At 45.9% G+C, this 14,581-nt stretch overlaps 1 protein-coding gene across 1 annotated transcript in view; it reads left to right on the forward strand.

The window, feature by feature from the left end:
- Positions 1-14,259: 14,259 nt before the first annotated feature.
- The window catches only part of LOC137525902 (glycophorin-C-like), a 60,947-nt gene continuing 60,625 nt past the window's right edge, over positions 14,260-14,581 (forward strand). Inside the window, exon 1 of the mRNA XM_068247121.1 lies at positions 14,260-14,490. Within this exon, the coding sequence (XP_068103222.1) occupies positions 14,448-14,490 (43 nt within the window). The 5' untranslated portion in view covers positions 14,260-14,447. The remainder of the gene's footprint in view (positions 14,491-14,581) is intronic.

A 14,581-nucleotide genomic window follows, 5' to 3' on the forward strand; every position in this document is an offset into this window, starting at 1 on the left:
GTTTGACTTAAGTGTCCCTTTAACTAATAGCACGGTTTATTCTAAAGCTATAATGGGTGTAAATGGAGAGATAGTGTGTTTTCATTTTTTTTCTCTACTTTTCCCTTTAAAATGCATTAAAAATAAGGTAATTACTAAACAAAATTATCACACACTAAAAGCCTAGTTTGTCCTGAAAAAAACAATATATAGATTATTTAGGTGTGATTAGTAGTAATAAAGTTATTGTCGAATGAATAGGAGCAGTGCTGATATGTGAAAATTCATTTCGGCCTGAAGTGGTTAAGTTCTGAAAGCTTGCAGAGAAATCTTGTATGGTTACTCATTAAGGGCTGGAACCCACAAGAGCGTTTTTTTGAGCATTTTGGTAGCGCTGCGATACGCTAGCGTTTTGCCAAAACGCTCAGCTGATGTTAATGGATGGGGCAATTTCCACAGGAGCGTTTGCGTTTCCCAGAAACGCAAACGCAGGACCTGCAGCATTTTGGGAGCGTTAGCGCTTCAATGTAAAGTATTGAACCGCTAGCAGAAACGCTCAGCAAAACCTAAACTGAGCGGTTTTGCTAGCATTTTGCGGTTCAGCACACTGTAACAAAATTAAAAATAATTCACAGGACCAATCAGGATAAAAACGTGAAACGCAAAACGCTGCACAACCGCTGAGCAAAAAAATACACTGTTGCAAAACGCGACCGAAAACGCACATGAATCCGCTTGCAAACCGCTCAGACAAAACGCTAGCGGTTGCGTTTTGCGTTTGCGGATTTCAGTGGGTTCCAGCCAGGCCTAAAGGTACGACCTGAACAACTTTTGTTATGTCTTCGGATTCTAATACCGGACCACACACAACAGAATAAGCATGTTCTGACCAATTCCCTGGCTGACCTGCTGATCACCTGCTTCTTATATGTTCAGCCAGAGCCTCTGCAGAGATCAGGTGCTCTGATTGACGTCTCACTGGATTAGCCACATGCTTGTTTCTGGTGTGTGATTATTATGATTATTTATTTATGTATAGCTCCAACACCTTCCATAGTGCTGTACATAGTACAAAACAAATAGTGGGTAGCATAGATACATGAGACATTCCGTCACAACTGCTTCTGCTCCTGATACTTCCTCTTTCCAGCTGTGAAGGTGGAAGTATCGGGAGGATGTACAGGGATGTGGAGTGCTGCAGCCAGAGGTGGCGACCAAGGGGAGTTAACCAAATCTGCTGCAGCCCGCACCCACCAACGCTCAAATTCACCCCAGGCAAAATTGATTACCCCTTACCTATTAAAATACCGATTGCCTGCTATTATTGAAGAAAAGTTACCTGCAGATGTACTTGGCTAATTTGCTGGCAATGCTTTAATCTCAACTTGCTAGCAAGCTGCTCCTGTGTGGACAGATCACAGACAAATCATTCCAGCCCCCAGCCTGTGTCTCACAACTCTTCAAGTAAGGGGAAGGGGAAGAGACAGGAGGGAGAGAAACACCGTGTGTGTAAATTCCTTATCTTAGTAGCTAGCTAAGCATTGCTACAGACTGGAGCATGCATCTTAAGGGGCCCATACACTGGTTGATGTCAACTATCGATCAATCGGAAATCAATTCTATCAAATCTATCGATCGTTTTGCGGACAATTTTCGATTGATTTGATCTGACAAGATGGAAATCTAGGTCGATCTGCTGCTGGCAGAAGATCGATGGCCTATAGAATTGCATTGGATCTAATGGTCCAATAATGCATTCCAATCGATTTCCAGTAGCTTTCATTCTGAAATCTATTGGAAATCTGTTCCTAGTGTGTGGCACACATCAGATACATTCCTGTCAGATTCGACTTGACAGTCATCTGATGGTCGAATCTGCTGCAAATCTATAAGTGTATGGCCACCTTATCAGACAGGAAGTGTTGAATCCGGATTATTATCCTGTTTTTACAGACCTCATTTTGTTCACTGTACGCTACAGAACCTCAAAACAGTTAACTGTATGTTCCCCACTCAGGGAGGGTACAGAGATTCCTAGTGGGGGCCAGTGCCCCAGTGTAGTGTCGCCCATGCAGGCAACTGGTACTGTTTAAAAGGAAATATAGCAGTTCAGGTGTCTTTCAACCACGTTACACCTTCACAGCCAGGTCCAGGTACACAGTCCTTGCCTCATTGGTCACACAGCATAAGGAAGACGTAGGGACCATTAGAAGCGCAAAACGGCAGCAATTTTTGCCAGTGTTTTGCGGGAGTGATTTTTCCGCGATTTCACGAGGAAAAATAATTGGACAGTGCAGCGATTTCTCCGCGATTGCGTTTAGAACTTCTATAGCTCTGAAACGCGATCGCGAAGAAATTGCCTGAAAATAGTGCAGGGTACACGTTTGAGTTTCGCGCTTTTGGGCGATTTGCGGTGATTACTGCAAATCGCCCAAGTAAGAATGGGCCCACAGGGTTTTATGACACTAGCGCTTCAAAAGTGCTAGTGTTTGAGCGTTTTGCCGAAATCGCCGGCAAAACGCTCAAGTGTGAATGGGCCCATACACAATATCAGAAAGGATGTTTTCTGGCTGAATATATTAGATTTAATGTACAATTGAAGGATATGGAGGCTGCCATATATATTTCCTTTTGAGTAATACCAGTTGCCTGGCTGTCCTGATGATCCTCTGCCTTATAATACTATTAGCCATAGACCCTGAACAAGCATGCAGCAGATCAGGTGTTTCTGACATTTTTGTCAGATCTGACAAGATTAGCTGCATGCTTGTTTCTGGTCTGATTCAGACACTACTGCAGCCAAATAGATCATCAGGGCTGCCAGTAAACTTGTATTTTTTAAAAGGAAACAAAATATGGCAGCCTCACTATACCTCTCGCTTCAGTTGTTCTTTAAAACTGCATTATTATTTGTTGTTAGCAAGGATGGGGTTACACCTACGTATTCAGGCTGTGAGATGGACAATCCGGGAGGGGTAATAGCAGGTCAGTATACACGCTGCAGCCCCCCCACTTCCCCTTCCTGTGGCTGAAGTGGAGATATCAGCTTAGTACACGGACGGGAGAGGCCAGGAAATTCCAGAGGAGCAGCGTGCGTTATTCAGGAATGCCGAGTGGCTGTCTCACTCCGCTGCTTCTCTCCTCCAGTTCCTCAATACTTTCCTGTTTATCTGAAACTTTTAGGCCTCTTTCACAGTGTGACGTTAAAGTCGCACGTTATAAAATGATTCAACGCAAACTAACGCACAGTAATAGTAAGTCTGTGCGACATTCACAGTGCACACGTTGCGTTTGTGTGTAACGTGTAGCGTTATTAGAAAGTACTGCATGCTGTGCGTTATGCACGTCATTAGCTGCGGTGGACTGTTTGCACATGCTCAGTAATGACCTGGAAGCATACTTTTCATTGCCTGTATGCCTACTGTATGTGACGAAAACAGGGCATAGAGTTGCGTTGTGATATTTTTGGGACGTTGCGTTGTTAGTTTGCATTGCGACTTCAACGTCGCATTAAAACGCAACATCTCACTGTGAAAGAGGCCTTAAATTCTGGAACGGTCAGAGGGAGGAAAATTAAACAAATCACTATGGGCCTGATTTACTAAAGCTGAGTACACACGTACGATAACGATCGTTCAAAAACGAACGATAACGACAATCGGAACGATAATCGTGCGTTCAAAAAGTGTGAACGATCGTTTTTGTGAACGATAACGATCGTTATCGTTCAATCGGACCGATCCAACCCGGCGGATTTTTTCGAAAGATAATCGTTCAATCGTTGCAGTGTGTACAAAGATCGTCCGATAACGCATGTTCTTATTGCCTGTCATAACGTCACTTCCGTTTGCGCACGCATTTTTTTATCGTTCGTCGTTCAGTACTTTATACTTATATCGTTCACGTGTGTACACAATCGTTCATTACGAACGATCTTTTCAGTCTAATTTGAATATCGTGTAAACGTCACGAATCGTTCGTAACGAACGATCTTTATCGGACGTGTATACGAACCTTAAGACTGGAGGACAGTAGAAAACATACAGACGTAGGCAAATGTGTTAGTACCCTTCCATGAAAAATAATAATAAAAATGAAATAATTCAGGGAGCCCAAAGAGATGGGGACATGGAGGCTGCCATATTTATTTCCTTGTAAACAATGCCAGTTGCCTGGCTGTCCTGCTGATTTGGCATAAGTAGTGTCTGAGTCAAGACCTTGGAACAAGCATACAGCTACTCCAGTCAGATGAGTCAGAGTACCTGATCTGCTGTGTGCTTGTTCCAGGGTCTATGGCTAAAAGTATTAGTGACACAGGATCAGCAGGGCTGCCAGGCAACTGGTATTGTTTAAAGGACAACTGAAGCCAGAGGGATATGGAGGCTGCCATATTTATTTTTTTAACCACTTCGCATCCAGACCTTGTTTTCAACATATTGACCAGAGCAGTTTTGACACTTTAGCTATGTCCCTATTTAATCAGAAATAACTTTGTCCCTACTTATGACACAGAAATGAAATATATATTGTTTTTTTCAAGACAAACTAGGGTTTCATAGTATGCCATTTTTTCCCTCAACCAATTTTGCTTTCTATGAATTTTAATGGTAAAACAAAGAAAAAAATAGAAAAAACATGTATTTCTCAGTTTTACCAATTCCCGTTTAAAAATAAAAAGTGCTACTGTAGATAAAAAACACACATTTTGTTTGGCTGTTTCTACTGTTTATCACAAAACTTAGATTATGTTCCTGTCACAATTTATGGTGAAGATATTTGATTCTGAAATAATGCTACAGAGTGTGTTTTTCACTATGAATGAGAAAATAAAAGTATTTTTAATGGTAAAAATCAATCTCATTAGCTCAGGAAACTTATATTCCCGTTCACCAATTAGTCCTGCATCAGATAGTGCCAGAAATGTGCACAGGAGCAAGCCCAATCCTGCACAATACTGCTTCAATACAGGTCAGTAGATTCTACTGACCTGTGGCTTAGATGAAGTCCCAGAGGACGTATATCTACTGACCTGTGGACGAAGTGGTTAAGCAATACTAGTTGCCTGGCTGTCCTGCTGATCCTTTGCCTCTAACACTTTTAGCCATAGACCCGGAACAAGCATGCAGCAGGTCAGGTGCTTCTGACATTATTGTCAGATCTGACAAGACTAGCTGCATGCTTGTTTCTGGTGTAATTCAGACACTACTGCAGCCAAATAGGCCAGCAGGACTGCCAGGCAACTGGTATTGATTAAAAGGAAATAAATATGGCAGCCTCCATAGTCTTCTCACTTCAGTCTCCCTTTAAAAGGAAATGAATATGGAAGTCTCTATATCCCTCTCATCTCGGGTTCCCTGAGTTATTTCATGTTTTTTTCATTTTTACTCCAGTGAAAAAAGTGAGCAGTTAAAACCTGTCAGAACTGACAGGGTTTAATCTCCTCATGGGGGGTTCTCAGAGTTTTCTTTGATTTTAAAAGCATTTCCTGAACAGCAGTTGCTAATTCTATCTACCAAAACAGTGTGCAAGTGAGTAGGGAGGCTGGTAAACTGCCATTCAGGAAGTGCTTTTAAAAACAAAGAAATCCTTGAAAATCCCCCATGAGGAGATAGACTAGTCCAAAACCTGTCAGTTCTGTCAGATTTTAACTGCTTACTTTTTTCACTGGAGTGGTCATTGAAGCTGCTGTGCTGCTGTGGGATATATCATTAGCTGGGGGAAGAGAGACTCGGTGGTGGTGAGGTCTGAAGATCACCTGAAGATTTCCCAGGCTGTGAGGGGAAAGTGTTTTTGCTCGCACCCCTCCAGCACTTCCTGTGCGTGACCGCTCGCTGCCCTGCACACAGCATATGGCGCTCCTGTGGTTTTTCCATAAACATTATTCGGGAAACTCCCCACCAGCTGCGAAAAATGAGAGAGATTCAAACCGGAAAACGGACCAAGAAGGGCTGAAACTAATTATGAGAGCTTAAAAGACAATTTCATTTCAGAAAAAAATAAAAATCACTGAAGCACAAGTCTCTCAGCAATGCACTCTATGATAGCATGACTGCTCCGCCTTCAAAAGGAAACCAGTGTATTCAGTATGTGCCGGCTTTACAAGCAAAATACTGCCATCGCGATTGACTCCTGATCACATGATCAATGCAATCGCCTGTGGATCATAGTGATCACTATGAGGACTTCTTCACACTTTTTTCAAGCGCAAGTGATTTTGAAAATCGCCCTCAAAGCGCCTGTGAAATTATTCGGATCAGTGAATAATGGCGCACAGCACCTATGCATAAAAATGGCGCCGCATTAAAAAGATACGATTATCGCTATTTATCGTTAGTACTGCATAATAATGGCGCACAGGGAAAAAAGAAGAAAACCGGCACACACTAACGTTATTTATCAATAGTGGCACACACTAACGTTATTTATCAATAGCGCCGTTCATAAGCCAAACAGCAGACGTTATTTAACTGCAAAACGGTGAATGGATTTAATGTTACACTGTCAAGGTTAGGGTTAGGCACCACCAGAGAGGTCTTAGGGTTAGGCACCACCAGGGGGGGGTCTTAGGGTTAGACACCACCAGGGGGGAGGTGGTGGTTAGGGTTAGGCACCACCAGGGGGGTGGTTAGGGTTAGGCACCACCAGGGGGTGGTTAGGGTTAGGCACCACCAGGGGGGTGGTTAGGGTTAGGCACCACCTGAGAAGTGGTTAGGATTAGGCACCACCAGGGGGGGTGTAGGGGTTAGGGATAGGTACAGAGAGGGTTCTGTGTGTTAACGCTAATTTTCAATAAAATAAATAGTGCTAAATAGCGATAAGGCTTTAACGTTAAATAGCGATAAGCGACAAACGGATTAGCGGCAACACAGTGCGCCATTATTCACAGGCGCCATTTTCAGATGGATCCACAATGATTCCCTATAAGAGAGTTCCCATCTGAGTAGTTAGTTTCCGAACCGCTCAGCTAAGTGCTGCCAGACTGTACCATTTTTGAGTTTTTTTGCCTCAATGGAAGGTCTAGGGAAATCGCAAAATGATGGAAAAAGCACTTTGCATAGCAATTTCCCAGACGCTTTTAAAGAGACTCCGTAACAAAAATTGCATCCTGTTTTTTATCATCCTACAAGTTCAAAAAGCTATTCTAATGTGTTCTGGCTTACTGCAGCACTTTCTACTATCACCATCTCTGTAATAAATCAATGTATCTTTCCCCTGTCAGACTTGTCGGCCTGTGTCTGGAAGGCTGCCAAGTTCTTCAGTGTTGTGGTTCTGCTATGAACTCACCCTTCCAGGCCCCTCTCTGCACACTGCCTGTGTGTTATTTAGATTAGGGCAGCTTCTCTCTTCTCTCTTATCTTTTACAAGCTGGATAAATTGTCCTCTGAGCTGGCTGGGCTTTCACATACTGAGGAATTAGACAAGGGCACAGCTGTTTGCAGGAAGAAAAGAGCAGCCTGAAACTTCAGTGCATGAGAACAGGGGGAAAGAAACACACAAATGATCTCTTGAGATTCAAAAGGAATGCTGTATACAGCCTGCTTGTGTATGGATGTATTTTTCTATGTGTGGACATACTGTACATCAACCTACTTCCTATTTTGGTGGCCATTTTGTTTGTTTATAAACAAACTTTTTAAAACTGTTTTTAACCACTTTTAATGCGGTGAGGAGCGGCGAAATTGTGTCAGAGGGTAATAGGAGATGTCCCCTAACGCACTGGTATGCTTACTTTTGTGCGATTTTAACAATACAGATTCTCTTTAAGAATAAATAAATTGTATTTATTAATTTCCGGTTCAAAGAGTTCACGTCCTGACTGACGCCAGGAAGTGAGAAAACGCAATCACTCTGCAAAAGCGCTTAAAAAAGCGCTTTACAAAAACTGCAGCGCCCACCCGAGCGCTGGGAGGAGAAAAAAACGCCCGCCCACCAAATCGTAAATCGCTGGCGTCAGAGATTTCAACTTTAGATGTGAACAGAGCCTTAGAGCAGCGGTAGGAGGAGGGGAAGAAGAGGATGCACTCACCTTCCTGACATCCCCCGGCGACTGGCACTCCCCTCTGCTCTGGCCGGCATCTCCGCTCGCTCTGACGTAAGTGTCGGGTCCTGGCTTGCTGACGTCATCAAGCCGGGACCCGGAACTTAACGGCAGTGCGAGCGAGGATGCCGGCAAGAGCGGAGGGTCCACAGCTGCTCATCGCTGGAGCCTGGGAGGTGTGTAAAGGGTGCTGGAAATACGGGGGACACCTGCCTACACTGGGGACACCATACCTACCTGGCCATACTGGGGATCTGGCTGCCTGACCCCCCCCCCTCCCAATGCGCCCCCGCATGTAAAATTGCCTGGTCCTTAAAGGAATACTGTAGGGGGGTCGGGGGAAAATGAGTTGAACTTACCCGGGGCTTCTAATGGTCCCCAGCAGACGCCCTGTGCCCGCGCAGCCACTCACCAAGATGCTCCGGCCCCGCCTCCAGTTCACTTCTGGAATTTCAGACATTAAAGTCTGAGAAACACTGCTCCTGCGTTTGCGTGACCATACTGAGCCTGGGCAGTACGTTCCTGGTTACATCAGGGGAAGTAAGGACACAGCTGTGCAGGCGCAGTGGTTTTCAGACTTTAACCACTTTACCCCCCCCCCCCCCCCCCCCCAGTGCTAAATTTCTCCATCCCTCTGTGCACCGCTTCACCCCCAGGGACGGAGAAAGGCGCACTTGTTTGTTTACTGGCTGGGAGTGGGCGGGGACCTCGCGCGCACACTCCAGCCAGCCAGCACAGCAGGTGACTAATTGGATGTTAGGAACAAGCGTTCCTAAATCCAATTAGACGCGCCGATTGCGGACACAATGGAGACTGCTTCAAACAGAAGCAGTCTCCATTGATAACAAAGAAATGTAAACAAACGTGCAGCGCGCGATCGCGCGCCCCCGCGACCCGCGCGTGCACTCACCCCCGCTCTGCAGTGCAATGATTGGTTATGGGGACCCCAGTCCCCAATAACCAATCATATCACAGTAAAAAATCAATGGAAGCAGCGCTGCAATGTACAAATCGTGCTGGTGCTTCAGGGGTAAAACCCCTCCGTTGTGAAGTGGTTAAAGTCTGAAATTCCAGAAGTGAACCAGAGGCGGGGCCAGAGCATCGGTGAGTGCCTGCGCGGGCACAGGACGTCTGCGGGGGACCATTAGACGCACCGGGTAAGTTCAACTAATTTTCTCCTGACCCCCCCTACAGTATTCCTTTGGCAGTCGGTCTCCAAAGGGTTAAGCAATATTCTGTCTGTATCTATCTTTTACTTTTGTCTGTTGCTGTCTGATGCCTTTGGGACATGCTAGCAGCAGGGAGACAGGACAGCAGCTGGGGGACAGAGATAGCTGATTGCAGTGTCTGCATCAGTAGCAACCCCCTGCTGTGTCATCACTGCTATTCTGAGTCACATGATGCAGTGAACCTGACAGTGGTGAGCAATAATACCATTGGCTAATGGCTACTTCATTGCTGCCCATTATTAGAGTGACCATATTTTTGTGGGTCCAACCTGGGACGGGGAGGGGGGGCGTGGGGGGGGGGGGGGCGGCGCGCGCAGCGCGCCGCGGCGAAAAGTGGGAAGGAGTGAGGAGCGCGCATCGGCGAAGACTGGGGGAGGGGGGCTGCGCCGCGCCGAAAAAATGGGCGTGGCCATGACATTGTATGGGCGGAGCTAACGTAATGATGTAACAGCGAGGCATAAGAAAGCAGTGTTTATGCCATGATGTGGACAAAGGAGACTTTGTATCATGGGTGGGCAGAAACTGTGTGATGCTAATAGTATACCGTAACCACAAAGCAGCAAACATAGCCATCTATGACCATTAAATAATAAATGCAGTAACAGTTACCCCGGACACCAGAAAATAAACGCAATAGGCAACATGTCAGTATAAAATAAATGCAATGCGGGCAAACATGTCAGTACAAAATAAACGCAATGCGGGAAAACATTTCACCAGAAAATAAACACAATGCAGGCAAACATTTCACCAGAAAATAAATGCAATGCGGGCAAACATGTCAGTACAAAATAAACGCAATGCGGGCAACATGTCAGTACAAAATAAACGCAATGCGGGCAAACATTTCACCAGACAATAAACGCAATGCGGGCAAACATGTCAGTTAAAAATAAACGCAATGCGGGCAACATGTCGGTACAAAAGAAACGCAATGCGGGCAAACATTTCACCAGAAAAGAAACGCACTGCGGGCAAACATTTCACCAGAAAAGAAACGCACTGCGGGCAAACATTTCACCAGAAAAGAAACGCACTGCGGCCAAACATTTCACCAGAAAAGAAACGCACTGCGGGCAAACATTTCACCAGAAAAGAAACGCACTGCGGCCAAACATTTCGCCAGAAAAGAAACGCAATGCGGGCAAACATTTCGCCAGAAAAGAAACGCACTGCGGGCAAACATTTCGCCAGAAAAGAAACAATGCGGGCAAACATTTCACCTGGAAAAGAAACAATGCGGGCAAACATTTCACCTGGAAAAGAAACAATGCGGGCAAACATTTCACCTGGAAAAGAAACAATGCGGGCAAACATTTCACCTGGAAAAGAAACAATGCGGGCAAACATTTCACCTGGAAAAGAAACAATGCGGGCAAACATTTCACCTGGAAAAGAAACAATGCGGGCAAACATTTCACCTGGAAAAGAAAGCATTGATTTACTCACCTGGCAGAAGTGTCCGGCCTCTGGCGCGCTGCTCCGTCCCGGGACCGTCTTGTTCCTCCTGCTCTGGTCTCCCGCGCTGACAGGGCTATGGCAAGATGGCGCCCGAAGCCCTGTACTAGTGACACAAATAGGTCTCCAGTACAGGGCTCCGGCAGCCATCTTGCCGTAGCCCTGCTCGCCTGCTGGTGTCGGAAACAGACACCGGAAGAGGAGGCTGGAGCGGGGCTGCGGGCAATGAACTGGCACGGCGTCAATAGACGCCGCTGCCAGTTCATTGAGGAGAGAGTGGCCAGAGTCCCGAGGCCGGGACGTCCCGCTGCTCAAAGCGGGACGTTTCCCGGGACCTCATTAAGCCTGGGACAGCGGACCCCGAATCCGGGACGTGTCCCGGGCAATCCGGGACGTCTGGTCACTCTACCATTATACGCAGGTCAGGCGATGAGATAAAAGTTTTAACAACACAGAACACACTTGCAGTGCTTTGGAATCGTCAGCGACTCCAGAAGCACTACGCTAATCAATGCAGGTCGTTCCATGGCGATGATTGCGATATCCTCAAATCACAATTTCAGGGTCTGCAGCATTGTTGTGATCTTCACAGAGCAGTCCATAGGGTTAGAGTTACCGGCAAATCGCAATCATTCTGGGAAATTGCGCTAAAAAACTTGGTACTGTGCGCGTTTAGAATTCGCAGTGAGCTCCCAGGCCTCATTAATATTATTATTATTTATTGGATTTATATAGCGATAACATATGAAACAGCGCTGTACAATAAGTAGTGTTACAGAAAATGATAATAGAGTGGACAGACAACACAATACAGGCAATAAGCGGTAAGGGACCCACTAGGGGTTTTTTGGCAGCGTTTTTGGATTACCGACAATTGCCGGCAACTCCCAAAAATGCTTTGCCAATGTATTCAATAGGTGGGGAGTCCACTAGTGCAATTGTGATTGGCGTTAATCACAATCATAGGACATGTAGCATATTTAGACCTCAATGCTATTTATAGAAGTGCTGCAAAATCGATTTGAAAAGCACATTTTCAGCGATTGGGGGGGGGGGGGGGGGGAGGGGGGCGCTTGTACAATGAAATAAAGTTAGTTATACTTACTGGGTGTCCATCGTTCCGGCTTCCATCCATAGCCCCTAGCAGAAGAGGTCACATGCTCTACTCTGATAGGTCCTACAGAAGCACATATGATCTCATTCCATTAAGGGGGAAGGCTACAAACGGAAGCCAGACATCGGGACACCTGGTAAGGATAATAAAGTTTATTTGAAAAAAAAAAAAACACGTCCGAATGGCCCTAGGAATTGCAGCACACAGAGCAGCCGCGATTTAAAAGCCCTTGTGGGCAAACCCCCCAAGTGTCCCGAATCCTGCGGGACTGTCCCGATTTGGGGGTGCGCTCCCGCTATCCTGCACCTCCCCCCTTGTGTCCCGGCCGGCTGGGCAGAGAGGGGGAAAAAATGATCAAGGCGCCAGCCGCGCCAATGCGGTATGCAGGATGGGTGGCCGATATTACACTCCGCCCTCCCTTCCTCCTAATGTGCCCCCCTATGGAGCGGGCTATCATCTTACCATTCATCCATGCGTACCGGCAGCCGACTTCACTCTGCTTCCTGTGACATCACCCCCCCCCCACCACACACACACACACACAATTTTTCAGAGCAGCTGCAGTAAAGAGGTATACTTTACCTAATTCTGGCAGGAAAGGTCTTCTTAACTATTCCGTGTAGCAGCGACGTGCAGCCTTTTAGCTTGCAGCTCTCCTGACAATGCCTGTCATGTGATAGGAAATTGCAAGCTAATAGGCTGCACGGCGTGGATACACAGAGTAGTGAAGAGGACCTGTCCAGCCGGAATTAGGTAAAGCATACACTCCGCTGTGGCTGTCGCTGCTCTGCACCATATCTGAGGTGCAGTAGGGAGAAGAGGAGTTCAGGATGAGCGAGATCACAGAAGGAGCTTAGCCCACGGGCCCCCGCTGTGACAGTGGGGCTCGTAGGAGCTATTGTTACGCCAGTGGTCCCAATAATACAAGTTCCAGCTATTCTGTTGGCAGGCCTAATGACGTTTTTGCAAAAATACCAGTTTTTAATCCTATATACTTTTTTTTGTACAAAACTAAACAAAATAAAACAGCAAAAAATAAATAAATAAATAAATAAAAAAGCATTCGAAAAATGGATTAAAAACCACCGGGTTATGAAAAGCGCAGCTTTCACAAAACAAATTATTTTTCAGGCACACTGTCTACACAGGATGTTGCTGTAGCTGCACAAAAATGTCCCCATCTGGTAAAACCCTAATTTTTAGCAACAAAAATGATTTTGTGAATTTTTCCAGTTCACCCCTTCCCATAAAATCCTTTTCCTAGGGAAAAAAAGTTCTGTAAATGGATAATTATTTAGTGTGGCAGCACCTAGAGTAGGATCGGAAACAAACCTCTCAGATGTGAACTCTCTCATAGAGAATCATTGCACAAGTGCTTTAAGGGCGATTTGGAAAAATCGTCAGCACTTGAAGGATACCCGAAGTGACATGTGACATGTTGAGATAGACATGTGTATGTACAGTGCCTAGCACACTAATAACTATGCTTTGTTCCTTTTTTTCTTTCTCTGCCTGAAAGAGTTAAATATCAGGTATGTAAGTGGCTGACTCAGTCCTGACTCAGACAGGAAGTGAGTACAGTGTGACGCTCACTGATAAGAAATTCCCCTTTTTTACCTATTTCTTGCTCTCAGGAGCTATTTTCTGCTAGGAAAGTGTTTTATAGTTGGAATTTCTTATTTCCTGCAAAGATCTGTTCCTGCAAAATGCATTCATAGTCTATGATATCTGCAGATCCTCATACACACCTTGTTTAACAGATATTCATCTGCAGATCAGACAATCATCTGCAGATCTGAAGATCCATCCTGGCTGATTCACAACTCCTTACTACATGGAAGGGGATACAATTGGTCTGTGATCTTTCATTTTCCAAAGACTATGGTCTGATGTGTTTATGCACCCTAAGGAGCTGTGGGCCCTGATGCAAGTTTTACATGGGGCCCCCAAGCACTGTATACATAACAACTGATATGACGCACCAAAACCTGCCAATGGCAACTACAGTGTCAGGGGTGCAAGAAGGGGATAAGGAACAGCTTGTTAATAATTACCATTAATCAAAGCATCTATAGAAGTGATTATTATCAGCACAGGACCAATAGACAGCTAATACTGCAGTTGAGGGAGGGCCCTGATGCGGTCGTAACCTTTGCAACCCCTATTGCTACGCCCCTGGTGTTAGTCAAACACTACTGCAGCCAAAGAGATCAGCAGGACAGCCAGGCAACCGGTATTGTTTGAAAGAAATAAATATGGCAGCCTCCATATCCCTCTCACTCCAGGTTCCCTTTAAGATGTGTATATTATTAGGGAACTCCCTCGTAGCGAGCCCTGTGTTTCTGCATGCTGACTGCGCTGTCTGCGTCCCCCAGAAACCTCCGCAGAGAGTTGGTAGAAAGTTTCCGCAGGTCTCTTTGCTGTCAGCGGGTGACTAGTCTGCTGCCTGTGATAGCCTAAAAACAGTTCCTGTTATCTGCAGCCCCTCCCTGCTGCATGTTCCCAGCTCCTCTCTCACACACACACATGTTGTGTCTCTTCCAGTCTACAGAAGGCTCAGAGGACCAACAGCAACTGCAGCCCCTCCCTGCAGCCCCACCGTGACCCCCCCGAGCACCGTCCCCCCACCATGGCGGACTACAACAAGAGCGACTCCACACTTGCACCTCCACGTGAGTACGGCAGCCGCGCCGATGTCCTCAGGCGAATGCCGCTAACCTTCCCCTCGCTGGTCCCTTCCAGACTCTCTTTCTGCGTGTTTCT

This window comes from Hyperolius riggenbachi, chromosome 7 (assembly GCF_040937935.1).
Source record: "Hyperolius riggenbachi isolate aHypRig1 chromosome 7, aHypRig1.pri, whole genome shotgun sequence".
NCBI lineage: Eukaryota > Metazoa > Chordata > Amphibia > Anura > Hyperoliidae > Hyperolius > Hyperolius riggenbachi.